This window comes from Aethalodelphis obliquidens, unplaced genomic scaffold, assembly GCF_003676395.1.
Source record: "Aethalodelphis obliquidens isolate GAN/ISIS:26980383/991018 unplaced genomic scaffold, ASM367639v1 scaffold52, whole genome shotgun sequence".
NCBI classification, from domain to species: domain Eukaryota; kingdom Metazoa; phylum Chordata; class Mammalia; order Artiodactyla; family Delphinidae; genus Aethalodelphis; species Aethalodelphis obliquidens.
This window is the reverse complement of record NW_020837996.1, coordinates 3,094,421-3,121,839: the sequence shown is the minus strand read 5'-3', so window position 1 is coordinate 3,121,839 and position 27,419 is coordinate 3,094,421. Positions and strand designations below refer to the sequence as shown.

Sequence of the window (27,419 nt, the reverse complement as noted above, 5' to 3'; positions counted from 1 at the left end):
AAACACAACTCAACAGTAAGGAAACAACCAACCCAATTAATTACACGATAGACAAAAGATCGGAACAGACACTTCATCAAAGAGGATATATGGGGACCTCCCTGGTGGCGCAGTGGTTAAGAATCCGCCTGCCAATGCAGGGGACACGGGTTCAAGCCCTGGTCCGGGAGGATCCCACATGCCGCGCAGCAACTAAGCCTGTGTGCCACAACTACTGAGCCTGCGCTCTAGAGCCTGCGAGCCACAACTACTGAAGCCTGCAAACCTAGAGCCCGCACACTGCAACGAAGAGTAGCCCACACTCGCCACAACTAGAGAAACGCTGCGTGCAGCAATGAAGACCCAACGCAGTCAAAAATAAAATAAATAAATTTATTAAAAAAAAAAGAGAGAGAGGGTTTCCCTGGTGGCGCAGTGCTTGGGAGTCCGCCTGCCGAGGTGGGGGACGCGGGTTCGTGCCCCGATCCAGGAGGATCCCACATGCCGCGGAGCGGTTGGGCCCGTGAGCCATGGCCGCTGGGCCTGCACGTCCGGAGCCTGTGCTCCGCAACGGGAGAGGCCACAACAGTGAGAGGCCCGCGTACCGCAAAAAAAAAAAAAAAAAAAAAAAGAGGATATATGGATGGCAAGTAAGTGCATGAGAAGATATTCAACACCATTAGCCATTAGAGAAAGGCAAATTAAAACCATGATGAAGGATCACCACGCATCCATTAGAATGGCTAAGATAGAAAAAAATACTGACAAAAACAAGTGCTGACCAAAATGTGGGACCACCTGAACTCTCAGACATTGCTGGGGGGATAAAAAGACGGCACAGCCACTCTGGAAAGATCCTTGATGGAGGCTGAACCATGGGGTGAAAGGTTGTTGGAGAAAAGGAGAGTCATACGGGGTGAAGATATCACCCCAGGGATTAGTCTCGTAGCAAAGGGAAAAATGTCCCTTTTCAAGGGAGAGATCTGGCGACCACAACTGTAATAGGGGATCAAACCTAGCGTGACCAATAAGAGGGATAATTAGACTCTGAGGTGGTGCAATAGGAAGTATACAAAACCTTCTGTCAAGTATCGTCACCAAAATATTTAACCTGAATCTCAAGTCTCTTGACCTAAGTTTCACTTCATAGGAAGTACAGGAGGGAGAGGAGCAAGCTAAATGACACGTCAGGAAACAATCAGATAAATCCAGAATGTGGGATGGTCTACAAGTCTACTCCTAGGGCACAGCTCAAGTGCTACCTCCTCCAGAAAACCCTCCCTGACTGCTCCCGCCCCACCAATATCAGGTTGGGTCTCCCTGGTGCATGCCCCTTGGCACCTACTGTCCCATCACAAAGTCGACTACACTTTACAGCAACAGCTGACAGCAGGAACCATGCTTGTCTTGTACATACACCGAATGCTGTATGCCCAGCTCTGAGCACAATGGAAAGTCTGTACTTTGTGGAAAAAAAATGAAGAAGACACGAAGATGCCAAGAAGTCAAGCCCTCTCTGGCTCCTGTCCTGCTTCACCACAACCCCTCCCTCTGGGAATGAGCAAGCACAGAGACCACACTGGTGTCCGAGGGCCACGGAGGAGGCCTTAAACCGGAATTAGCCACCAGCAAAATCCCTTCTTACACAACCTCAGCATCAGGGCCTGCGTGATTTGCAAATTCTAGACTCCCCAGGTCCGGGTTTCTCACAGGGCCTCTGCGTCACCAGGGCCAGAAGTCCTGGGTTTCTAAACTTCCTCTAAGTCAGCCACGCCAGGGTGCTTGGGGTTGAGGTGGGTAGATGACTGGGTCTTGGTCTCCGCCAAATCCTCGTGAGCTTGCAGGCCAGGCTAATAGCTCCCATGTTGTCCTAGAGAGGGATAGAGGCGCAGAAGTGCAGTGACTTGCCTGAGGTCACAGGCTACACAGTGCAGAGCAAGGACTCTGACCCAGGTTACCTCTAACCCTGACGGCCTTGCTGCACCAGGGAATCACGCCCCCACCCAGTAGCTGGGCCACCGTTGGACCAACGAGATGGCTGCTCATTTTTCTACCTCTTCCTCAGAGCCTGCTGGGAGGCTTTTGAGTTCAGGGCTTAAGAGGGCCTGGATTCACCCTCTGCCTCCATCTCAACTAGCTGCATGGTATTGGGAAAGCAGCTTTACCTCTCTGCGACACAGCTTCCTGCTCCGTAAAAAACGGGGATCGTTACAGTGTGATGATTAAATGAGAAAATGCATGGAGAGTGCTGGGCTTGGGGCCTGGCACACGGTAAATGTTCCATGAAGAGAAGCTATCATCCTCCTCCTCACTTTGAGCTAAACACAGGGACATAAAGCTGAGGGGACCTCGCCCCTGCTCGTTGTCTCTACAGGTGAGCCCCTCCTGCAGCCCACCCTCCAGTCCCCATCTGTCCCCATCTCCCCCCCGGCGCTGCCTCTTCCACTGTCTTCTCCAGGCCCCAGGGGGGTGCAGAGGGACTGTCCCTCCAGGGCCTGGGAACACAGGTCCAGCTCACCTGAGTCTGGGGCACAGGTCTCCCAGCTGCTGGGTGAGTCAGGGCCCTGATCCCTCCCCGTTGGTGTCTGGGGGGGAGACCCTGCCACCTCCCACCCCAACCCTTGGGCCTCAGCCTGAGTGCAGGGGAGCAAATGTTGGGCCACCACACATGTGAGCCTGCTTGGTGCCGGGGCTCTAGCAGCCCTGGCCCTCCCTCCTCTACCTCGGGGTGAGGACCATCCCAGGGAATCCCAGGTCAGTCTGACTTGCCAGGAGCTGCCATAAAGAGGGTCAAAAATCCCACCTGTTCATAGATGGAATTAGGTGTCATGTAGCCTGGGCCACAGTGACCCCTGTCCTCTGAGGACCACCCTGTCCCAGGGCCTCCAGAGGCCACTTTTCTTCAACTTAGACTGCTTTTGGAAGACAGAAAAGAAAAAAGCCCCCTGGCAGATGCCAAAAGTTCATCTGTGGACCCCCACCTCCATGAGAAGCACCACTCGTTTCATCTCACAGCCACAGCTGACTGGTCCAGGCATGGTCAGTTTCTCGGGAACCTGAAATCAGACCTGAATATATCAGCTCCATCCGAGAGGATGCTCCTGCGGCCTGAGCCACCTCCAGTTTGTGACAGACATTTGGTCTGCAGAGAGGGACGAACGAAGGAGAGGCAGAGAAAGGAGAGGCAGGGAGAGCCCTGCTTGGCTCCCGTCCGCACTCTAGCTCCTGCCTCTAGGGCCCACCTGCCCACCCAGGGCCGCTATGACGCAGGGGACTGGCCTTCTAGTTAATTTCCCTCTTAGCATGAAGAAGGTTTGTGTGCCACTAAAAGAATTCTGTGATACAGGGGAAAGTTCAGGCATTATCTCAGGTAAAAGAAGAAGGTTTGTGTGCCACTAAAAGAATTCTGTGATACAGGGGAAAGTTCAGGCATTATCTCAGGTAAAAGAACAGTCTAAAACAACAATCTAATCTCAAAAAAATTATGTATACAGTATATAAGTGTATGTGTGTGCTTGTGTATATTTCATTTGTGTATTACGGTGAAGGCCGACTTAGTGAACACAGAACCAGGGGAAATGAGGGCTGGGGTCCTGTGAGCCTCTGATCACAACATTTTCATCCAAAGATCAATACACAGCCTTGCTGTACGTTTCTGTTTAATGACACCTTATTTAATGTATATTGTTGATTCATTAAGCTTGAACTCATGGCCAGTGGCACTGTAACACATGCCTGAACGAAGCTTACCTAACACCTCCAAAAGACACGTCACACTTAGGAACACTGGACAGCCCTTTAGCACTAGGTTTGAGGCCATGTTAAACAGCGAAATGACCAAAAAAAGCACGAGATGTATACAATGTGGCAAAAAGAGACCATGAAAAAGACACTTGTTCAGAGTATAAGAGCTGGAACAAGAAGGCAGCGGTTGCCTTGTTCAACCCCAGCTGGGAAAATGCACCTCAGGCCACACAGTTTTTGCTGCCACGCACATGCCCACATCTGCAAGCGACCGGGAAAACACTACAAGTACTGATGCTGGATTAGAAATAAATTTTAGCAAGTAGGCAAATTCCCAAATACGGAACCGGCAAATAATGTGGATGGACTATATTGTATATAAAGTGTGTGTGTATGTCTATAAACCACTGATATATACATACATATATATATATACATATATATATATATATAAAAACATGTATATATATGGTTTGCTCTGGGTTGGTAGGAATATGTTAAGACTTTAAAAATTCTCTTCTTGCTGCTTTCTTGTATTCTCCAGATTTTCTACTGTGTATTTTCTTTTATAATCAGAACGAAAATGTCACTTTCCTAGGAGAACAGGAAGAAATGTGTCTCTGACACACTCTCTCGTCTGGAACACCAAGGTTGAACCCCATCTTCCCTCACTATCTCGGCTCAGTCCTAGGGCCGTTCCTCTGGAACATCCTTCCAGATCACGGAGCACCTCCTGGGTGCAGGTACAGCCGATGACAGAGGTGGGAGTGTGTGATGGGAGGAAGCTGGGAGTTGGCAGAGGGTGTCTTAGTCCTGACCTCACTCTAAGTTCGGGAAAGTCTTTTGCCCCTTTGAGCCTTTGTGTTCTCTGAAAGATGGGGATAAGGACACTCATCCTTCCTACCTCACAGGCAAAGATCGAATGAGGTATTTTTTTACAGCTCCAGAAATGGAATCTGTGTTGGTTAGAATCTCCGCTTGTGGCTGGGATTTGAGGGAGAATGTTCCACAAATGCTTCCTAACTCCTCCACAGTCACCCCCTTTGGCAGGTCCAACCCAGCCCAATGGAGTGTGGGCTCCCAGTGCCTGGAGGGATCCCACTAGACACAAAGAAATTTATGTTCCATTTCTAAGGTCAGGTCACCCATGAATAAAGATTTAAAACAGAACAAAGCTTAGAGGCCCTTGGACAACAGCTGGAGCCAGGCCTGGGCATGGCTACGTAACAGAAACAGGCGAGCTCCAGGCAGCTCTGCTTAACTGACATGCCTTATCCCTGCAGACCCACTGGCCCACACCTCTGCCCATGGCCGCAACTCTTGGAAAGGCCCCAGAACTCCATCGATATGCCATCCCCAGGGCAGGATGATATGAAACAGCTGTTGCCCCACCTCCGGAGCACTGTGATCTCATATGCTTTCATCACGTGAACTAGAGAACATGAGAAGGTGTTTTTGCCCAGTGAATAAGATCCCCGAGGCACGGGGGAATGTCCTCCAATCTCACTTTGCTTTGCAAATCTCTATGGTGGGGTTTCTAGGGCTGGCAAAGAATCTGGTTGTAATTCCCCGCTGATATTAATTAGAAGGGGTGTGGCTTCTGCACTAGTCACATGACAAAGTGATTACATTTTGATCTGGGTTGCAGTGGCCAGAGGTTTAAATCTGGGGGAGGGTCTGGTCCAAGCGCTTTTCAAAGTGACGGTCCTTAGATCACTGTCTCAACGTATGCAGGAGCTCGGGCACACCGGCCGATTTTAGGTGATTCAGGGCTCGGCACTAAACTGCAGGGAATCCCATAGTGAGAAAGTTAGTCTCTGCCATTCCCTTCCGGCCCTGACTGGCTCAGAAAGTTGGCAATAGCGGCTTTTCAACACCCCTTCCAACACTTGCTGGTCTCATTTCCTGAAGAAGGGACAGAAGACCTCACGGCAGGCAACGCTTGCCAGGAAGAACTTTAACACACTGATTTTCTTCTTCCTTTCTATTTACTTTCCTTCTATTTCTAGCGAGGGCTGCTGGTTTTCCATTTATGGTGGACAGCTAAAGTTTCCCTTTAAAAATAATTGAAGTAAAAAAGTGAGTCACTTTGAAGAATACTGAATTAAGAATATGTAGTACAGGGGGTTTGCGGCTATGCCAAACGTTGTGATGGTGCCGGGAGGATGATCAACAATGAGGGCGGTGCTGTTTTAGTGAACTCCTTGCCATTCTCACTCTGTCTGGGGCTCTGTTGTTTACAGGCCAACAAGCCCACATTTCTCAAGTTGGAAGCCCTCTCCTGGCTCTACAGTGCTGGTGGGGAACCTGGAATGACCTGGGAGACCAAAGAAAACATCTAAAGAGAGGGCACCAGTGGGACAGAGAGTTGGGGCTGCTTTCCTGCAAGGGCTGTGAGAAAGGAACATCAGCAAGACAGAGATCCGTGCTCCATTAGCAATGTCTGCCCTGGGCACCTGGGACTGGGAGGATGTGTACGGCACACATCCCTGATTCTAGAGCAACCCTTCCATTTAACAAAGGGACCGAGGGGGGCTTCCCTGGTGGCGCAGTGGTTGAGAATCTGCCTGCTAATGCAGGGGACACGGGTTCGAGCCCTGGTCTGGGAGGATCCCACATGCCGCGGAGCAACTAGGCCCGTGAGCCACAACTACTGAGCCTGCGCGTCCGGAGCCTGTGCTCCGCAACAAGAGAGGCCGCGATAGTGAGAGGCCCGCGCACCGCGATGAAGAGTGGCCCCTGCTTGCTGCAACTAGAGAAAGCCCTCGCACAGAAACGAAGACCCAACACAGCAAAAATAAATAAATAAATAAACAAATAAACTCCTACCCCCAACATCTTAAAAAAAAAAAAAAGCATCTCCCCGTGAAGCCCTTCCTGACTCCTGACACTTACTACACCTTGTCTCGTCCTGTTTAAAAACTAACAAACAGGGCTTCCCTGGTGGCGCAGTGGTTGGGAGTCCGCCTGCCGATGCAGGGGACGCGGGTTCGTGCCCCGAGCCGGGAGGATCCCACATGCCGCCGAGCGGCTGGGCCCGTGAGCCATGGCCGCTGAGCCTGCGTGTCCGGAGCCTGTGCTCCGCAACGGGAGAGGCCACAACAGTGAGAGGCCCGCGTACCGCAAAAAAAACCAACCAAACAAACAAACAAAGGAACCGAGGGGTGTAGCGACTTACTAAGGGTTCCACTCTTAATTATGGACTCTTTCCACTTCCACAGCAGTATCCAAATTTCCTTGCAAGCTCCTCATGCCCCTCTGGGCCTCCTGCACGACGACTCCCCCAGAGGACTTTAAATCTGGAGAGTTCTTAGGTGATTAGGCCAGCGGTCAAATTGTCCTGCAAGAAGCCCCAGGCTCCTGGTGAGGTGGGTCGGGCTCTGGGTTCTCCATCCTGGTTTCCACGAGGCACTCCCACTTTTAGCTTTTCTATATATGGAAGAGGGTGTAACCTGGCAGCCTGCAGGCCCCATCGCCAGACCTTGTGGGTCCGCGCTGCCACAAGGCAACCATCAGTGGAGACTTTAGACAGGGCCTGGGCTCCTCCATTGCCCACAGTCCTCCTTTGCCTGCTTCAGGCCAACAGCAGGGGGTTCCAAGACTTTAAAATATACAAAAACCCTGCTCTAGACCGTCCCTCATTTTATAGTTGGGGTTACGAGGTCAGAGAGGGGAAGGGACTTGCCAAGGCCACACAGCGTGCAAGGAGGAGAGTTGGAACCAGACCTAGGGCTCCTCTTGGGAGGTGCTGAGGATGTCGGAGTTCCACTCCAGAATGCTGCTTCTCAGACCTGAGAAACAGCAGAGCCCTTTTTAGCCAGAGGGAGGAAAAACTCTGTCTCTCACGCAGCATACTGAGGGGCTATGGCTTCTGCCCACAGATCACACAGTTTCTGCAGCAAGTCCTCGGCCCAGGATAACTAAAGCTGTCCTGCACTGCAGCCAGAGCAACCTTCATTAAATACAAAAACACGTGCAGCCCTGAAATCAAGCAGCAGCGTTAGTTTCGAGATCTAGATGAACCCACTCCTTGCAGAGAGGGCTCCTGGGAATATGTCCGAGGGAGTCCGAGAGTCTATAAACCCTGGTTTAAGAAACCAGCTTTAAAAGGTAAGTGTGACCTCCCCGGCCACCCCAATAAAGCTCCCACACTGGCTGGGTTTCTGGGAGCAGCTTGGGAATGACTGGCTGGGCTCCAGATCCACCTCGTTGGTTATCTGCTGCCCGGGCTTAAGGTGGAGGACACAGTCTGGGGCGGGGGTGGGTGGGGGTGGGAGGGAGGGAGGGAGAGAAAGTGAGAAGGGTGGAGGAGAGTGGGAGAGAGCAAGGAGACGGGGGAGAGTGAGGAGAGGGCAGAGGCAGTTGGATGGGCTCCACCGGCTTAACTAATGGGAAACATGATTCTGCTGTCCCCGTGGAGACCACACGTTCCCTTTGGTTCCGATCTGTCAGCTCTCTCCAGCTGTCTGCCCAGCATCTGGCCTATGTAGGTCAGCACTCCCAACCTCTTTTTGGAATTGCAACACCCACAGTGTATTTGATTTCCGAACACCCAGAGCAGCATCGCCACCGGAAGTGCTGAGGAACGCATATTTATCTTTTTAAAGAAGGTACATTAAGTTTAATCCTGAGAACTGCCGCCTGAGTGCCATGTCAGAGTGAGGCAGGACCAGGATGAGTGGCGGGAGGGCCGAGATAAAATCAGCAACCATGCTGGGGAACCTGCTGCTATGCGCTGGCCCTGTGCAAGGTGCTTTACCAACATCCTGTCAATCATCATGAAACACCTGGCAGGAAGGGGGGGTCCGCCCTCAGGTTGGGGAGGTGGAAACCCAGGATGCCACCATGCCTGAGGTCACGCAGTTGGGAAGTAAGCGACTTCAGTTCCAAGCCCAGCTCCTTCAGCCTCTGAAGTCCCTTCTCCTCCTTCCAGACCCTCAAGGCCAGGCCTCGGCTCTCCTGGTCCCAGGCCAGAGCTTTCCTGTCCCAAGTCAGCATCAGGAATCACCAAGCTCAGGCGCCACAGCAAGTGACACTCTGGGGGTGGCCGGCTGCCAATTTTTCTCTTTTCAATTAAGTGATTGCTTGGAATGGGGCCCAAAGACAAGTGCTTGTGGTGTGAGTGGCAGAGAAGATGTTTTTTGTCCCCAGCGCACTCAGGTAGGTGGTGGAGCTGAGGTCACAGATTGTACCTGGGGGCAGAGGGGTGCCAGGCCAGGAGGTGGGAGACAGGGTCAGTCTCTCTAAAGCACAAATTGAATCGTGTCTCTCCTCTGCTTCAAACACCTCAGTTCGTTCATTCATTCATTCAGCAAATACAGACAAGGGCACCTACTGTGTACCAGGCTCCCTTCCGAGGGCTGGGGATATGGCCGTGAACGAGGAAGACAGAAGTCCTTGTCTACCTGGAGCTTTCAGCCTAGTGGAGGAAGACAACAAAGGCATGTCGGGGCACCTGGCCAGGTGCTCCCTTGCCTCTGGTCCTTGCACCTGCCACTGCCTCTGGAGGGAGGATCTTCTCTCCCTTCACCTTTGTAGCAACTCTTCACTTCCTAGGTGTCAGCTTAGAGGCTGCCTCCTCTTGGAAGCCTTACTGGAGACCCCCAGTCTGGGTCTGGCCTCCTTTCTCTGGGTTCCCACAGCCACTAGGGCTGCCGTCACTCAGCACACATTCCTCTGGGTGTGCTGTTCTGTTCACGTGACTGTCACCCCACTCCCCTGGGAGCCCTCAAGGGACAGGGGCCAGGTCTGTCTCATTCACCACAATCTTTCCAGTGCCTGGTGACACTGGGCTCTCAGGAACTGCCTGGTGGGAGACCAACAGGCGGACAGACAGACAAAAAGCCAAGACAGGGCCACACGGTCATAAATCAAGGTGACCTCACTCAAGGCTCTCTGAGTCTGGGGTAACAATGCTCTTGGAATGGCTGAGTGAACAGCTCAACTGCCAAGGGTGCTGGAAACAGAACCAGCTTTGTTACAGAGAAGAATGCAGGCACAGGGCCCAGCCCTGGGAGAGAAGTCCACGTCTCACCCCAAGACCTCTCTGGACAGGAGATGGAGAAAAAGAGAACAGCGCAGGAGCAATTCCAACTGCAGGTGGAGGCAGCATCCCATACCATTTGAGAGTCAGGGCAGCCCGAGGGAATTCTTAGGAGGTGATGGAATTATGCTGCATCCTGTTTCGGGCGGTGGTTACGAGAACCTACGCATGTATAAAAGCTCATGGAATGCTATACCAAAAAAGGGAATTTTCCTGCACACATGTAAGTCAAAAATTAAAAATAAAAATCACTCCTTAGTGTCATTAAAAAAAAAAAAAAAAGATAGACACTGGCTTTAGGGTACCCAGGTATGATTCTCGGCTCTACAGCTTAAAGCTGCTGTGGGACTTTACAAGTCATTTCATGGCCCCGAGCCTCTATTTTCTCATCTGTAAAATGGAGAGAATAGTCGTACCTACTTTATAGGGTTGGCTGAGGATTCAACAGGCTAATGCAGGACAGGAGCTTGGCACATGGCCTGACTTACAGGAAGCTTTGAGTGCAATCACTGATAACCCCATTACAGAGGTGAGGCGCTGGTGGCTCAGGCCGGCCAACTCAAATCTTTTGAGGTGAACTAAGTGAAAGGGAAAAGTCACGAATGTCACTCTGTGAAATCCAATCAACAGCCTCTCCCTGGAGCCCATCCTTCCATGACTGCCGGAGCCTCATCCAGATGGCAAGCAGCATGACCCACTTGCAGGGCCGGCCGGGTGCAGCACCTCCGTTCTTCTAGATGGAGACACGGAGCTGGTGGAAACACTTGCTGGACTGGGTGTGCAGCGCCAGCCCGGGCCTCTGGCTGCCAACTCACAGCCTTGCACACATCTGGCCCGAAGCGGCACGGGGAGCTTTCCAATGGCAAGCAGAGGTGCTGGCAGCTGGAGCCAGGCTCGGCCGAAACCAACCTGAAGGCTAGCTTTCTAGGAAAGCCTCCAAGGCAGGCACTGAGGCCTCGTGGAGATCTCCGAGGCTGCCAGGCCTCAGAGGAGCCCGGGGCAATGCAGGAAATGGAGCCGAGAGAGGGCCTCTCCTGTGTTAGCAGGGTTGCCCAGGGGGAGAACTGGGCGGCCAACGAGAGCACCCACTATGTGCAAGGCACACAGGCAGTAGGAGTAAAGCTGTCTGAGTAATGAAAAAGAATCAAAATGAGCCACGTTTACTGGGCCGATTGGGCACTATGCTAAGTCCTTCATTTATGTTACGTCACGGGATGTGGTGACACTGGCTCAGACGAGGTCACACAGCCAGCATGTGGCAGAGCTAAGATCTAAACCAGGGCCATGGGGGACTTCCCTGGTGGTCCAGTGGTTAAGACTCTGTGCTTCCACTGCAGGGGGAACGGTTCGATCCCTGGTCGGGGAACTAAGATACCGCATGCCACGTGGCGTGGCCAAAAAAATAAAATAAAATAAACCAGGGCTGTGGGACATGGTGAAAAAAGCCTGACATATGTGGTCAGATAGGTCTTGGTTCACACCTAAAGGGCCCAGCACAGTGCCTGGCACACAGTAGGTACTCAACAGAAAAGACAGTAGTAGAGTCTTCTCATAGGCCACAGGCCCCCTAAGAAGCGCTTTACAGCTGCTGTTGGAGCACAGAGGGGATGAAGGCTAATTCTGTTGGTGGCACCTAGAGAGGCTTTTCAGATGAAAAAACAACTGCTCTGGATCTTGAGGGACGCATAGGAGTTCTCCAGCTGAGGACCAACACTAATGAGCACTTGTGAAATCCCCAGCACTCTGCTCTCAGGAACCCTATGGAGTGAAGCTTACTATCCATCCCATTTCACACCATAGTAAACTGATGTTCAAAGGGGTCAGAGGGCTGGTCCAAAGCCACACAGCTGTTTATGGAGGATGCCAGAATTTGAACCCAGGTTTGTTTGACTCCAGAATGCCCCTTCCAGTCCCCCAACCAAAGCCAAAGACACAGCAGAAGAAAACTGCAGAAGCTGACTGTCTAAACCAGAACAAGAAATGTGGGGTCCCACAGGCAGCGTCTCGGGGAGTTTCAGGCTACAGCTGCCAGCTCCTGGGCGAGGAAGCCCAAGAGAATGCTGCGAACTCTCTAGCCACACCATGTGGAACAGGCAGCCCAGTCTCAAGACAGCAGCAATGCAAATAGCACAGACTTTCAGTTGGATTGACCTGGGTTCCAATCCTGGCTACACCACTTCCTTGAGCAAGCTACTTAGGAGCCTCAGTTTCCCCATTTGGTAAATGGGGATGCTAATGCAGTCAGCCCTTGGCACCCAAGGATTCAACCAAGCTCAGATTAAAAAAAAAAAAAATTCCAGAAAGTTCTAAAAAGCAAAACTTGAATTTGCTGTGACCCAGCAACTACTTACATAGCATTTACATTGTACTTACATCTATCTACATAGCATTTACATTGTATTAGGTATTATAAGTAACCTAGAGATGATTTAAAGTATTGGAGAGGATGCGCAAAGGTTATATGCAAATACGACACCATTATATACTAGGGACTTGAGCATCTGTGGATTTTGGTATCCATAAGAGGCCTTGGAACGAATCCCCCGTGGATACCAGGGGATGACTGGAATAGTATTACCTGTCTCTCAGGGCTGTTGTAAAGTGTAAATGGGATAATGTCTGTAAGATACCTGGTACAGTGGTGGCCCTTTACCCCCTTCTATGCAAAAGTGAGTTCCTCAGGCCCAAATCAAACCCAGATCATTAGGTTGAACTAAGTGAAGTTGCCACTTGTTAAGTCAAAAATTGACAATTTCATATGGCTCAACCTAGTAGCATCCCAAGGGGTTATAATATTATATCTGTGTCCACTGGACTAGACTGAGAATGTTACTTTTCTCTTGAGTGTTTACTATGCGTCGGGAACTGGGATGACTCCTCCATTTACAGATGAAGATACTGAGGTTCTGAGAGCTTAAGTGACGTACCCTAAATAGCACTGGTAGAAAGTGACGAAGCCAGGATTTACACCCAGGTCTGGCTGCCTCCAAAGCCTGTGCCTTAACTACTATGATACAGTGCTCAGTCTGGTGTCAGTGGGGGGGTCATCACAAGGAATCCAATTCTGAGTCAGCTGAAGGATATCATCAATGGTCATCATCCTAGAATCACGGGACCCAGGGATTGAGGGAGCCCAAGAAGTTATGGTTTCATTCAAGGAACACACTTGGCACCTGTCCTTAGACTATGAGGGATTCAGGGGCTGGTGGGAGAGGAGGAGACGAGTCAACAGAGTCATAGCCAATGGATGAGCACCACGATGGGCTTGGTCCACTAGGAACCTCAGCATCAAAGCTGAGCGCCCTGGTTGGGTGACAGGCAGAAAGGGGTCAATTAGGATTTCTAGGATACTCCCTAAACAGCTGCCCCCTCCATATAAATGCAGCTTCATCCTCCTGTCCCACTGGGCTTGGGGACATGAAGAAAGAGGAGAAAAGAACTAGATGAGAACGTAGAGGGACTGAGCTCTCAAACCCTGGGGACAGCCATCTATTGGTATCAGAAGGGGAGTAGGGATTCCTCCACCAGATAAAGTAGGGGCGCTGCAGAAGTGGGTTCCAAACTTTGTACAGCCAAGTAGCTAGCCCCTTCTCCCACATGAAATCGTATGTGGTCCTGATGGTCAGGTTCTGTGGGTTCCTTGGCCACCCCTGTACCCATGCCCTGCTGGGCTCCTCATCTGGCAGAGACTATTCCTCCCAGCCTTGATGTGAACCCCTATGTGGACTTCTCTGCCAGCTTCCTGCGCTTCATACACTAGTCTATGAGACAGGAAAAAAGGGAAAAGGGAAGCAGGGTCCCCTCTTTCTCCCTCTCTCCAGGAAGCTTTCCTGACTCTGCTGTCCTACACTGTCCTCTCCTCTCTAGAGAAACCTGGGATAACACATAAACATATAATACAATGTAAAACAACGTAACGGCTCACAACCACCAATGGTCTTGATGTGTTTCCTATGAAGCTACACTGTATTACTGTTTCCACCCAGCAGTGGTGGAAAGTAAGACCCAGCGTGTGAAGTAACCTGTTCCACAGAGTTGGTAATAAAGTCTGATGGCAGAGGCTGAGGTCTTAACAAGCATCCACATTTCTACCACCAGAGACGAAGCTCTGGTTATACTTCTTCCCAGACCCTTTTCCTATATGTTGAAGTAGTTTATGAAATTAAGAGCACATTGTATGTACATGATCTTTTTCACCTGTGTTATATGGTGAGCATTTCCCCATTTCATTAAAAATTCTCTCAGCAAAAATTTTAAAGGATCCTTAGTGGTCCATTTATTTAATCATGCCTCCAATGATAAACATTCTCCGTATTATTTTAATTACCACACTGCTAAATATCCAGATATACAAATCTTTGGGGAAGACTGCTTTTAAATCTTAGGGGGGTGCATCCTGGACTAGTCCATTTGGAGTATGTTTCTCCAGGTGTGGTCATTCCAGATGACCTGTGTCACATCATTCGAGGTTGCTTATTAAAAAAACGCATCAAGGGCTTCCCTGGTGGCGCAGTGGTTGAGAGTCCGCCTGCCGATGCAGGGGACGCGGGTTCGTGCCCCGGTCCGGGAGGATCCCACGTGCCGCGGAGCGGCTGGGCCCGTGAGCCATGGCCGCTGGGCCTGCGCGTCCGGAGCCTGTGCTCCGCAACGGGAGAGGCCACAGCAGGGAGAGGCCCGCGTACCGCAAAAAAAAAAAAAAGCGCATCACTGGTCAGGGAACGGTAAAGATGATGATGGTAAAGATAATATAACACTAACAGGTAACTATTCATTCAGTACTTTTATGTGTCAGGCACTGCTTTAAACCCTTTACATAAAATAACCCACAGTAGGTACTATTCTTACCCTCAATTTACAGATGAAGAAACTGAGGCACGGAGAAGTTAAGTCACTTACTAAGGTCACACACTCTGCTGGTCACCGGCAGAGGCAGGTCAAATCCATGCTTAACTTCCAAGTCCAAACTCTGAAACTTCTACCCAGAAGTTTTTCACCTTTTTTTGTGTGCCACGGAGCCCTCTGGCAATCTGATGAAATCTATGGTCCGCTTCTCAAAATGATTTAAAAATGACTAAATTAAAGCACATAGCATTCCAAATGAAATACTGAGTTGTAATAAAAATGTTTCAAAAAATAAAATTATGAACATATGTACACTTTTATTAATGCAATAAATAACAAAATCCAGCAGTGGGTCGAATAACATCACAGTTCTGAAGCAGTGATGAGGATAAATGCAACAACTGTAAAGTGACGTGAAAATATCTGTGAATTTCTACTGGTGACAAAGTCACAGGTATTACTAATATCACTGAGGGTCGCTGCCTTCATTCATAATGGAAGGCAATGCTAAATTGCTATTGGAGGTTAGTGAGAATAAAGATGTACTCTTCCCCCTTCCAAGTTCAAGGACCCTCCGAATTCCACCCATATTAAAAACTCTGCCAGTTGGCTTTCCCTGTTCCAGAGCACCCACCTCCTCTTGACCCCAGCTCAGAGCGCCACCTCTCTGGTCCAGCAGGGAATGGGGAATGGGCAGTCCAGGCCTCAGACCCCTGCCCTGTCCCCAGAGCCCTACTGCAGGCCCCACCACAGCCCTTATGCCGTGGTGACGTGTTCCAAACAGATGGTGACCTCTATAAGGACAAAGGCTGCCTGGTCATCTCAGCCTCTCTTCGGCTTGGGGCCAGGCCTAGCCCAGGGCAGACAACAAACCCACATCTGTGCAACTGACTGGCAGCCAATGGTGGCCCGAAGCCACAGGCTGCTGATTCACACCTTGGCTGGGGAGGAGGAAATGCTGACGCCACTGAGTGGGTTTCTGGCTTTCTTTGCCAGTGCAGTAGGCAGGGGGTCCATGCAATTCTGCTTAATTAAGCAGAGTAGAAAATCCTCTTGTTATGTGCTTTAAGGCAACGTTTCCCTTCAAATCTAGGGGGTGAGTTGACTATACCCTTCTTTATATTCAATGATAGGCAGCAGAGCCGAGTGTCATCCTGGGCAAAGTACTTTATCTTTCTAAGTCTCAGTTTCCACATTTGTGAAATGGGCTAATAACAGTACCTATGTAGCAGACATCTGTTGTTTCCACCTGTCCAGGCTCCATGCCCCCTTCTTCCAGCAACAGTGCTCTGAATCTCCTACAACTATTGGCAATTTCAGTGGGACTGTGGATCACAGTATCCTGCCCTTGCCTGACCAAAGGATGGTCAGGTGATTTGGCTGGGCCAATCAGATTCTCTCCTCCTAGAACTGGACTCTTGAGTGGCCAAAGGGACTGAGGGATGGAGCAGGTGCCTGCTTCTGGTGATGCTCTGATGCCCACAAGCAGTTTCAACTCCTTGTCCTTTCTGTGACTGGGGGCTGAGCCAAGTTCTGCCAGAGCCATCTTTCCAATACATTTCCTATGGCTTAAGTTCGTTAGGTTCGTTTCTGTCACTTGCAGCCCAAGAATCCTAATACTCCTTACCTCACAGAACTGCTGCTCAGATCCAGCGACACAAAGCATGAAAATCCTGGAGCGTACAGTAAGCACTCAAATAAACGATAGCTATTCAATAATAATAACAATAAATGATTGTTAAGTCTTGGGAACAAAATGAATTTGGAGTTATTTAATCCCTCCCAAATTTCAGAATTCCTACTGGCTATCATAGACCTCTTTAATATTTCCCATCCCTCCCTCCCTCTCTAACTTTATCTTCACTGTCTGCACAGTCCTCCTGTGGACAGGTGCTCTCTCTCTCCCAGGTCTGTCTGTGTCTGCCCCCTCCATTCTCCTGTGAAAGGTGCTCCCCCAGCCCATCAAGCCGGGGGAGTGCCCCTGAGTCCCAGCTCCTCCCAACCACTTCCATCTTGGATACCTCTGACCCTGAGCCCTGGCCACCCAGCCACGTGTGTGTGCATGCGTGTGTGTGGGGGAAGGCGTGGCCTTCTTGAGGGTAGAGTCTATGCTTTCTTATGTATGTATGTATGTATGTATTTATTTATGCCACACCACGTGGCTTGTGGGATTTTAGGTCCTCCACCAGGCTTGGCCCAGTCAGAAGCCCCCAGATCCTTGGGGCCCCCAGCCACCTGTCAAGCTCCATCTCTATTATTCAAATCTCTCCTGCTTTTTTCAAACACGCCACATGCCAGGGTTTCAGCTTCCTTTCCCTCCTGTTCTGTCTGCCTAAAATTCCTTTACCCTTCTCTACTTGACAGCATCCCTCCCATGCTTTGTGACCAGCCCTGGGTCACCTGCACTGCGTTGCCTTCTCCAAGTCCAACTTCCCCAAAGCCCTAAGGCACAGGCCCCTGCTCATTCCCAAGTTCCAGGCTAGCCCTGAAAGGCCGTCTACCTGTCTCTCAGGACACTGACCTCCTTGAGGTCTGAATCCCCGCTTTGCATATCTGTGTATCATCCCTGTGCTCAAAAGTGCCTGGCCCCTAAAGGGACTTACCTTTGTTCAGTGGATTCTCAAGAAACATTATCAGTACTACAAAGTACGAAGGTTTCTCGGTTGTTGTTTTATTGAAAGTGGTAGTCTCGGCAGCATTGCCGGATAAAGCACAGGATGCCCCAGGAAATTTGAATTTCAAATAAACAATGAATCATTTTTTAGTATAAGGAGGTCCCAAATATTACATGTTTATCTGAAATTCAGACTTCACTGGGCATCCTGTATTTTCATTTGGTAAATCTAACAGTCCTAAGTTTTGGGATGGCCGGGGAGACGCCTGCAAAAGCAGGCGGGAGAGCTCTGCGCATGGGCGTGCGCACGCGCGCACACACACACACATGCACGACAGATGCACCTCTGGTCCCTTCTCCCTTCACCGTTTAAAGAAGGCCCCGGGCTTGGGCTCATCGCCCGCCTGCAGGCCTGCACCTGGGCCAGCACGTATGAGGAGAGAATGCCCTGTAGTTTGGATAATGGGGCAGAAGAAGGATGGCTTGCGGCAAGGCTCGGGCTTGCGGGCTCCTGGCAGAGTCCCTGAGGAGTGAGCCACACCAGCCCCTGCCCACTGGCCCCCAGGCAGGAGACACCAGGCCTCCTAAGTCTATCACGTCAGCTTGTCCCCATGTCCTGGCAGGGGGCAGGGATGCCAGCTCTGCCACCCAGGATCTGGATGACCCCACTGGCAAGGGCTCTGTGAAAGGGACCACAGGGCCCGAGTTTCTGGGCAGTACCCCGGGCCAGGAAGCTGCAAGGACGGCTGCCCCAGCGGCATCCTCTCAGGCATTCCGCACAAAAGGTCATTTAATTTCCCCACCAAAGCTGTCCACTTCCCAGAGGAGAAGGCTCAGGGCCAACAGCGAGTGGATGACAGTAGGTCCCAAATATTACATGTTTCTCTGAAATTCAAACTTCAGACCAGAGCCCAGCTGCTGGGCGCAGAAGCCATGCTCACAACCTTCCGGCCACGCGGCCTACTGAAGAAGCCTCATCTTCTCTCCTTGGGCCAAGGGTGTTCATGCGTCATCACTTGCGCCCACCAGGCCGACAGGATGCTCATCTAGTGGCTCCCTTTCCTGCAGCTGCAGTGACCTGCAGCTGGCCTTGGCCTCCCAGGGGAAGGAGAAAACTGAGTCACACCAACCAAGACCGTTCACCCTATCAGAGCCCTTTCTCCAAGGAAGAAAGCACGCATGATTTGCAACAGGATATGAGTGTCCTAGATGAGAAGTAGTACCATGCATGGAGTGGTCCCCTAGGCCTTTTTTGGCAATGTGGTAACTCTGCCGCTTGCTGACGCCCGTGCACCTCCGGGTGGGTGACAAGCGGTTGGATGATCTGCCCAGGGGAGTGGGGCAACAACTCTAACCTGAATGACCTCAGGGTGCAAACTGCTGAACTCCAGCCTGCAAGTCTTTCCAACCTACTCAGATATAAGCACTACAGGAGGGAGGGCCAGGCCACCGAGCAAGGAGCATTTCAACCAGAAAAGCATCTGCTCAGGCCTTCCTCCCCTTGTGGTATTTTAAACTCATCTCTTGCCACTTCTTGGGCTGGAGGACTGGAAAGCCACATCCAGAGCCCTGGTTCCATGGCAGGAGTTGGGGGAGAGTCTCGGAGGCCAGCATCTGTCTGGGGAGGACAGGTTCTTGGAGGAGCTGGAGGATTCTGCTGCTTCAGGACAGGATGAAGTGGTGGGGATGTGGGAACCTGGCTGGAGCCGTCACGGTGTGGCACTGCTTCTCTTTTAAAATGAGCATTCACTGTGTTTTTAGTTTTACTAAGAACAGGAATATGTGTTCCCCACAGGACATTTGGAAAATAGAGAAATGCAATGCACAGATGAGCAAAAAAAAAAAAGTGACATATATTTTATCAGCTATGTTTCTGTGCTTTCACAGGCGCCTTCGCTTGTAACCAGGTGCGAGTCAGCCTGAGCACGTTGTTTTGCCAACAGCTTTTACTATTTCATATTCCCGTGACAGAAGATGGAATTTTTGCCAGCTCGATGGTATTCTAGCTCACGGATATAGTACGTTTCATTTATCTTGTTCTCTACAGATGGGTGTTTAAGTGGCCCCCAACTTCTACTATCATAAATGATACTATGTTTGTACACTCCTAATATAGCTCATAGTTATTGAGCCCTTACTCTATGCCAGGCCCATTTAATCCTCACATCAGCCTTAAGAGATTGGAACTATCATTATTCCCATTTTACAGGTGAGGTACAGAAAGGGTAAGTAGTTTGTCTGGGGTCACACTGTTGGTAGGTGGCAGGGCAGGGATCTGAACGCATGCTGTTTGGTGTACTTTCCTTGCTTACCAGAAGCAAGGAATGGCCCAGATTCCAAGTCTGAACTAAAGGGACATTTAAGTAACTCTTAAGATAGGACAGCCCCACCCGCTTTGACCTTGAGACAACTGCAAGAGCCTAGAGTGTAAGAGCCCAGGCTGAGGATGACCCGGCAGATGAGGTGAGAGGCCTGGCTTCTTGCAACCATGGACCAGAGGGAACAGGATGGCACAGCGTAGGTGACAAGGTCCATCGTTTTTCAGTCCGAAAAAAGCAAGAGCCATTAAAAAAAAACCGACCCGAGGGGGCTTAACACCTACTGAGGGTACTACCTCCGTGTGACGCAGACAGGGTGCAGGACAAGAACCACCTGTAGAGGAGGTAGGCGGGCTCTGCGTTGCTCACGGGCCTGTCCTGCCTGGGGGCCCGGCACCCCAGAAATGCCTCATGAATGAAAAAGCATGGAAAACAAAGAGCAGGCCCCTAGGGCAGGAGGCAGGAGAGAGGCAGAGATGAGGAGCATGGCTATTACTATCATTAATGCTAGTTTTCATGACTACCACTGATTGAGTGCCCTTTATACAGAAGGCATCAGCAGTGTGTGAGAGGTGCCCTATACCTGCAGGTAAGCGCTATTACTGGCCCCATTTTACAGACCCTTGGGGAGCTTGTCTGCAAGGTCACCCAGCCCAGGAGCTCATGAAGAGAACTCAAATCCAGGTCCTTTCTTCATGCAGTAATGGTGCGTCCATAAGGAATGTGCTAGGAGCTGGCATTTATCCCTCGGCAGGAGGGATGGAGAATAGGTTGAATGCATACATCATCTAAACAAGCACACAATCATCTTAGAAGGGTGACACTGTCCTCATTTTCCAGATACAGAAACTAAGGCTGGGGGTTGAGTCAGTCATCCAAGACCATGCAGAACTTGAATGTTTGTCTCTGATACCCAAGTTCTTTCCACTCAAGTTTGTTGGCCTGCCATGCCATGTTTCTGCAAAACAGGGTGCCAGGATGGCTGGGATGCTGGGGGCAGCAGGGGATGGGGCAGGCTGGAAAACAGAACGCAGCTAATTTGGGCAGCACATTCAGTTTGTTCCAGACCACTGAGCCTGCCAGCCAGAGGTCTCCCACAGACTGAAACAAGAATGTTGATAATAATGCCTAATAAGGGCGTGACCCATCCTGCAAAAGTCAGCTGCTCAGAGGAGAGACCCGTTGCTCTTAGAGTCTGGCAGGTGGAGAGGGAGGTTTCAAGGCCAGCAGCACAGGGCCTGCCAACCCATCACTCCAGGGGCATCATCAACCCAGAGCTTCCCTGGGGTGAGAATGACTAAGGGTTGGTGGCAGCTTGTGCTTCATCAGTCCAGGCTGAGTGAATGAACAGTGAGATGAGGGAAGGGCCAGGATGGAGAAACTGGGGCCTGGAGGCTTAAATGATCCACCCAAGGTCACCTGGCTCAGGGGTGGGATCCCAGGGCTGCCGCATACACGTACGCCAATCCCCACGCTGCCACTCTTTGCTGTGTGACCTCAGGCATGTGCCTGTACTTCTCTGAGCCTCCAGTCTCAAGGGGAAAACGAGAACACTAGCGTAACTATCTGAAGTACCAGGATCCTGAGTGTATAAATAAATCCTATAAATGAACAGAAAACCAATAACTCAATATACCAAAAAAAGGGGCAAAAGATAAAACGGGCAATTAATTCACAGAAGAGGAAACTCCAAAGGCTGACGAAGGTGTGAAAAGATACGTAACTTTACTAGCAAGCAGGGAAATGCAAACAAGCACTGCCATGAGATACTATTCCGTACCCACTAAAAAGTCTGACAATTCGGCGTGTTAGCGAGGAGCCAGAGCAAAGAGACCCCCAGACACTGCTCCCAGGGACGTTAAATGCACAAACCCCAAGAGCCAGCAATCCCGCCTCAGCTGTACGTGCAAGGAAGCAGCTACAAGAAAGTATCCTAAAAATCTCCTACAGGAGCTCGAACAGACAGGGGTATATTCATAAATGGAATATGAATCAGCAGTTAAAATGAACTGAAGCTACATGTACCAACATAGATCTCAAAAGTGGAATGTTCTGTAGCTTTAAAACTTTCCATACAAGATCTTGGGGACTGCTGAAAAGGTACAAACATTACAAGGTACACGAGGCCTAGCTGGGAAGGGGCCTGATTGCCACAGGGCACAAGGGATCTTTTTGGGGGTGATGGAAATGTTATAAAACTGGATCGTGGGCTTCCCTGGTGGCGCAGTGGTTGGGAGTCCGCCTGCCGATGCAGGGGACACGGGTTCGTGCCCCGGTCTGGGAGGATCCCACATGCCGCGGAGCGGCTGGGCCCGTGAGCCATGGCCGCTGAGCCTGTGCGTCCGGAGCCTGTGCTCCACAACGGGAGAGGCCACAACAGTGAGAGGCCCGTGTACCGCAAAAAAAAAAAAAAAAACAAAAAAACTGGATCGTGATGATGGCTGCACAGCTCCACACATTTATCTAAAGAAATCAGCCAATTGTACACTTACAATGGGTGAATTTATGGTATGTAAATCATACCTCAGTAAAGCTACTGAATAAAAAAATCATATCTATTGGTCTATTTTTAAAATGTGCATGGGAATGACAAGCACCAAATGTAGGATATTGTTTTTATTTCGGGGGGGGGTGACTGTTGGAGTGGGTGCACAGGGGGCTTTGCACGTGCAATATTTCATTTCTTACAAAATAAAAATGATTTGAAATGAATAGGGCAAAACGTAAAGATCTGACAGCTGGATGTAGACAGACAGATATTTAACTTCTCCTAGGTATCTGTATACTTGAAATCGTGTATTAGTGTATCGGAAAAGTGCCTATTTTAAAGGGCTGTTGTGATGACTAGATACATATAGAGAGCTTAATCCAGTGCCTAGCCCACAACAATGGATTAAATTTCAGCTGCTAAGATCGCTGCCTCTATAACTACTTCTAGCATCTTGCTCTTCTTAACACCTAAAGATCTTAAGACAGAGCAAGCCAGTATTTCCTGGCCCCTGCTAAGTGAGACTTTTGTCTAACCCCAAGGCTTCTGTACCTCCCTCTCCAGTGCTGGAAATGGGGCGATCCAAAAAAACCCTGCAAAACCTACAGGGAGCACTTCCTCCTCCCCTCAAGCTGGAAGATAACCTAGCTGGGGAGGGTGTCCCAGGGTGTCACACTTGAAAGCCCCCTTTCCATTCATTTAGAAAGCCCTAGGCTCCACGGCAGGAAGATGCAGGCAGAGAAACGCCAAGAGACAGAGTGCAGTGGCTCCAGGGAAGCTTTCTCCAGATGATAATACTGTTGATACTACTGTCAACAATGATCCCTACCCACCCATGGGGATCTCGGAGGCCCTGGGAGCTTCTGCCCCTGCATTCTCCAGATGTGGCCTATGGCTCTGCCCTTGGGCCCACTGATGATGTCTCTGCCCACAAGTGAAGGAGGCTGGGGCCAGGCGTGATGAAGATGCCGCCCTGATCATGGAGAAGATGCCATTTAAGGTGGAACAAGTGGCCCAGCCTTGATGGGCAGCCCTGAGCTCCTGGTGAAGCTCTCCAACGAGATCTACAGCACCTGTGACCTGTTCGCTCCCAGGCAACTGAGTGATGAGACAGGTGGAGGCTGAAGTAGCTGTAAATAGGGAGCAGGTGGTGGGAAGCCTCAGTAACTAACTTGTATGTTCTCATGCAGTGTTTGGGGCAGGGCGGTTAGAAGCCAGGGTGTGTGTGATTTCGCCCTCCTGGGGGACGTGTGTGGAGACATTTTTGGTTGTCACAATTAGGGAGGGGGATGCTTACTGGCACCTAGGGGGTAGAAACCAGAGATGCTGCTGAACATTCTACCATGCACAGGACAGCCCCTCACAAGGAAGAACGATCTGGCCCAAAATATCAACACTGCTGAGGCTGAGAAATTCTGCCCTAGAGGGACGCAGCACTATTTACAATTTGCAGATTATAGAAGCAGTTTAGAGAGGTAAATTGACCAGCTCAAGGTCACACAGCAGGAAGTGGCTGAGCCCAGGGCTGTCCAACTCCTCTGCTCATGCCATCTCTCCAGAGTGGCTGGGCCAACTTCAGAGAGGAGGATATACCAAATGGGAAAAAAGTCCAGACCCATGCCAATAGCTACCTCCATGCCCATTCCTTCTAGAGTGGCAGGGGCAGGTATGGTTTGGGAACAGGGGCAGGGGTCACTAGCAGTTGTTGATGGGTTTCCTGCCATCACAGCACTTAACTTTCTCTGTTGCTGTGGATGACTCAGGCTGCAGTTCAACCCATTGCCCCTATTCATCCGATGAAACCAGAAGGCTGGCTAGAAGGGAGGGGGCTCCCTTGCATCACAGGAGTGCCTAAACCCACATGCAGAAAAATAAATTCTTGGTGAAATCCCTCCTCATGTGACTTTGGCATGTTCCCAGTCAGAGTAACATGGATACCACAGGGCAGGGAGGCAGGCATCTGACGGTTATGGAATGTCAACCCTGTCAGTCACAAGATCCCTTCTCCTAGGAAGTGGGCACCATTACCCCCATTTTACAGATGAGGAAACTGAGGATCAGAGAGGCTACACAGCAAGCTGGGTGCCAAGATTTAAACGCAAATCCATGTTAATATTTAGAGACCTGTCTGAAGGAGCCCCTAAAAAGTGGTTGAAGGCTTACAGAGATGCCCCTCAAAGCTGCCGCACCTCCAGAAAACTGGCAGGGAGGGATCTAAACAGAATGAAAAGCCTCAGAGTGATCACAAATGATGGCAAAATTCTCAGTTTTTAAGAGGACTTTGCGTAGGGAAACTACGGGGTATGAAATCTGCAAAGTGGTGTGACCTGGTGGAATAACACTTTTTGGGGTCGAACATACTTGGATTTGCATTCCTGTTCTGGCCCTGACTGTGACCTCATCTTTCTGAGCCTTAGTTTCCTCATCTGTCAAATGGGCTTAAGAACCTGTGCCTGATAGTCGTGTGATGAGAGAGGACAGGAGAGAGTGGATGATGATGCCCATTTCTTGGAGGCTGTATATATTCTGGTGCTCCCAGCTCACAGATCTGGTGGGAGGCAGCACGGGGAATTTCAGACTTCCTCCTGTCTGCCATGTTGGTAAAAACTGTCTTCATAGCAAAGAGGCAACTCAGTTATACACTCAACAGGCTCAAACAAGGAACCAAGATTTGGTAGCATTTGAAACAGTTAAAAAGAAAGGGGGTGCGGGGGAGACAATTTAGCCCAGCTCTGGAATCAAGGGAAACTTCACTCTATTTAAAGATGCCACAGGTCCAGGAAATAGCTTCCCACCGCCTGGCTAAGGCTTGAATAACTGGCTGCCCAGCCAATAACAATACAGGCTCACACAGCACACCCTTTCTCGTAGGGAGTGCAGAGTGGCTTCCCCGCTATCTCCTTTCAGAATTGTATAGACTATTCGTGTAAGGCATGTAGATCTGCTTTATAAGAACGAGCCTCTAAAGAAAAGAGATCCCAAGACGACTTGCAGGGAGGTCAAGGAGCTGAGTTTAGCCAGCCAACGCCCCTCGCTCTTTATTGTTCTATACTTCTTTGTTAGGATTTTTTTTCCCTCCCTCTTGCTCTTTTTTCCTTCCTGGTTAACTTCTCTGCAGCTAGGCGCTGCCACTGCTCCCTTCTCACCACCAGAGACACCATAGCCCCCTTCCCTCCTGCAGAGAGGCCTCCCCAAGGCCTCACCTGGGCCCAACACCCCACAGCCCCATTACCCCTCTACCCAGAATCTCTGAGGTAGTCCAAGGGCCCCTTGAACCCACAGATTCAGCTCCTAGGCTGGTGTGGAACCCACTTCCCATCTGGCGGGTCACCATCTACCCCAGGTACACCTTCCAGAGGCAGGGAAAACCGAATGCAGCTCCTCCTTCTTCCAGAACCTGAAGCCTCGCTGCGCCTCAGCCCATCTGAGGGTCCCGTCTGCAAAATGAGGCTACTGGCCCATTTTTTCAAGTCCCCGCCAGCTCTAAACAAGATTCCCATTTTGCCAGGGAGATAACCAAGAGAAAACTTTCATACATTTTTAAACAGAAGTTATTGGAGAGAAGGGGCAGGGATCTTTTTCTTTTTTAAAAAAACTTTTTAATGGTGCAGGCACTCAAAGGATCCATTCTCAGAGATCTCTATCGCTCCGGCTGGCTCCTCCAAAAGGACGGAGCCAACTTGGCGATCCCTGCTGGGGCTACCTGTGGCTGGGCACTGCGGGTCTGAGCGCCTCCAGACAAGGAGGGACAGGACGGGCGGCCTGAGAACAGGCGCCTCTCTCTGTCTCTCTGTTCCCTACACCGGCCAGACTTTTCCACGGATGGGCAGGACGGGAGTTGGGGGGACAAGGAGCAGACGGAGAGGGGGAGAGGGGCGGCAAAGAGACGAGGGGGGGACGAGGCGGGAGGACACGGTGGAGGAGCGGAACAGGGCAAAAGAGAGGAGGGGGAGGGGGAGAGAGGGAGGAGCCGGGAGAGACCCGGGCCGCGCAGCAGCAGTGCCGAGAGGGGAGAGGAGGGGAGGTGGGGGAGAAAGAGCAGGAGGCAGAAGTTTTCAGAGCCGTGGGGGCTCTAGGTCGCCCCCGATGGGGCACGGGCTCAAGGGGGCGTGGGGGTCGCGCGGCACTCACATAATGCTTGTTGGGCACCCGCCGCTTCTGCACGTCCAGCACCTTCACCTCCACGATGCTGCGCCGCGGCGGCATGGCCTCTCCTCCGCGGGGCCGAGTGCGGGTGCGGGGAACGCAGGGTGTTGGGGCGCGCCACAGCGGGCCGGGAACAGCCGGCCGAGCGGGATCCGGGGGCCGAGCGGGATCCGGGGGCCGAGCGGGATCCAGAGCCCGGTCCGAGCACGAGACGCCGCCGCCGCCCTTCGCTCCGCGCGCCCTCCGGCCCCGCCGCCGCCCGCCCCCCGCCCCCCGCCCCCGACCCGCCCCCGACCCGCCCCTCGACCCGCCCTCCGCGTCGTTGGCCCGCCCCCCCTTAAAGGGCCCGGCCCCCACGCCCGCCCCCGGAGCGCGGACCCGGCTGGCCCACGTCCGGCCTCGTCAGGGCCTTTGTCCCCGCGGCGAGCCCCCGCGGCTGGGGGAGGGGACGGGCGCGCATCTGCCTTGCGATCACTGATTGACCGGTGGATTCATTCCCGCACTCACTCCTTCTGATACCCACGGTCTGGCGCCGGATGTGAGGGCCAGACTCCAGGGTTCAAACTCCGGCTCTGCTGCTAATCGACTCTGTGACCTTGGGCAAGTGGCTTAACCTCTCTGGGCTCTCTGGGTTTCTTCATCTGTAAAATGGCCCTAGTGCTACAGCCTACCAACCGGGGCTGTCCTCAAGATTAAGTGCATGTGACGTCGGTGGCACTATAAATGTTGGCAGTCGTAAACAGCCCCAAGCCATGGGGATTCAGGGAGGAGCAAGAAAAGCCGCCCCCTCTCCACCCCCCCAACAAATGCAAGTATGATATAATGACAAGAGTAGCAGCAAAACAGGGTAAGAGGGTGGTGAATGCGTGAGGGGCAGTGGATGCCTGTTAACAAGGCCACTGATTCCCAGATGTGGAGCCCTCACTCTATGCCAGCTGCAGTGCCTCCTGCTTTTCTTTGAAAATTTCTCTTTGAATTCTCAGAGCAACTGCGGGGGCAGGGGGTCGGGGGAAGGTGGTTGACCCGTATTACAGAGGAGGTGACTGAGAGCAGCCTCTGGAGTCACAGAGCTGGTGGAGGGACCCCATCACTGGCTGGCTTGAGCCATATTTCACAAGTTAAAGTTAAGGGTGGCCGGAGCTGCTCCACATTTCTTTATCCAGTGCCTCCTAGAGCCCTGGCTGGGCACTGAGTCATTTTCAGGTGGTACTGGCTGAGCAAACATCTGAATGAGTGTACACATAA

The 27,419-nt window shown here is 51.2% G+C and overlaps 1 protein-coding gene across 4 annotated transcripts in view; it reads right to left on the bottom strand.

The window, feature by feature from the left end:
• SH3PXD2B (SH3 and PX domains 2B) overlaps positions 1-26,387 on the bottom strand; it is a 113,556-nt gene extending 87,169 nt beyond the window's left edge. For all 4 annotated transcript variants that reach the window (XR_003428267.1, XM_027084295.1, XM_027084298.1 and 1 more), the window contains exon 1: positions 26,160-26,387. Coding sequence is in view for 3 of the 4 variants with exons in the window: in XM_027084295.1 (XP_026940096.1) it covers positions 26,160-26,234 (75 nt within the window). In the remaining variant the exon portion in view is untranslated. The remainder of the gene's footprint in view (positions 1-26,159) is intronic.
• Positions 26,388-27,419: the final 1,032 nt, after the last annotated feature.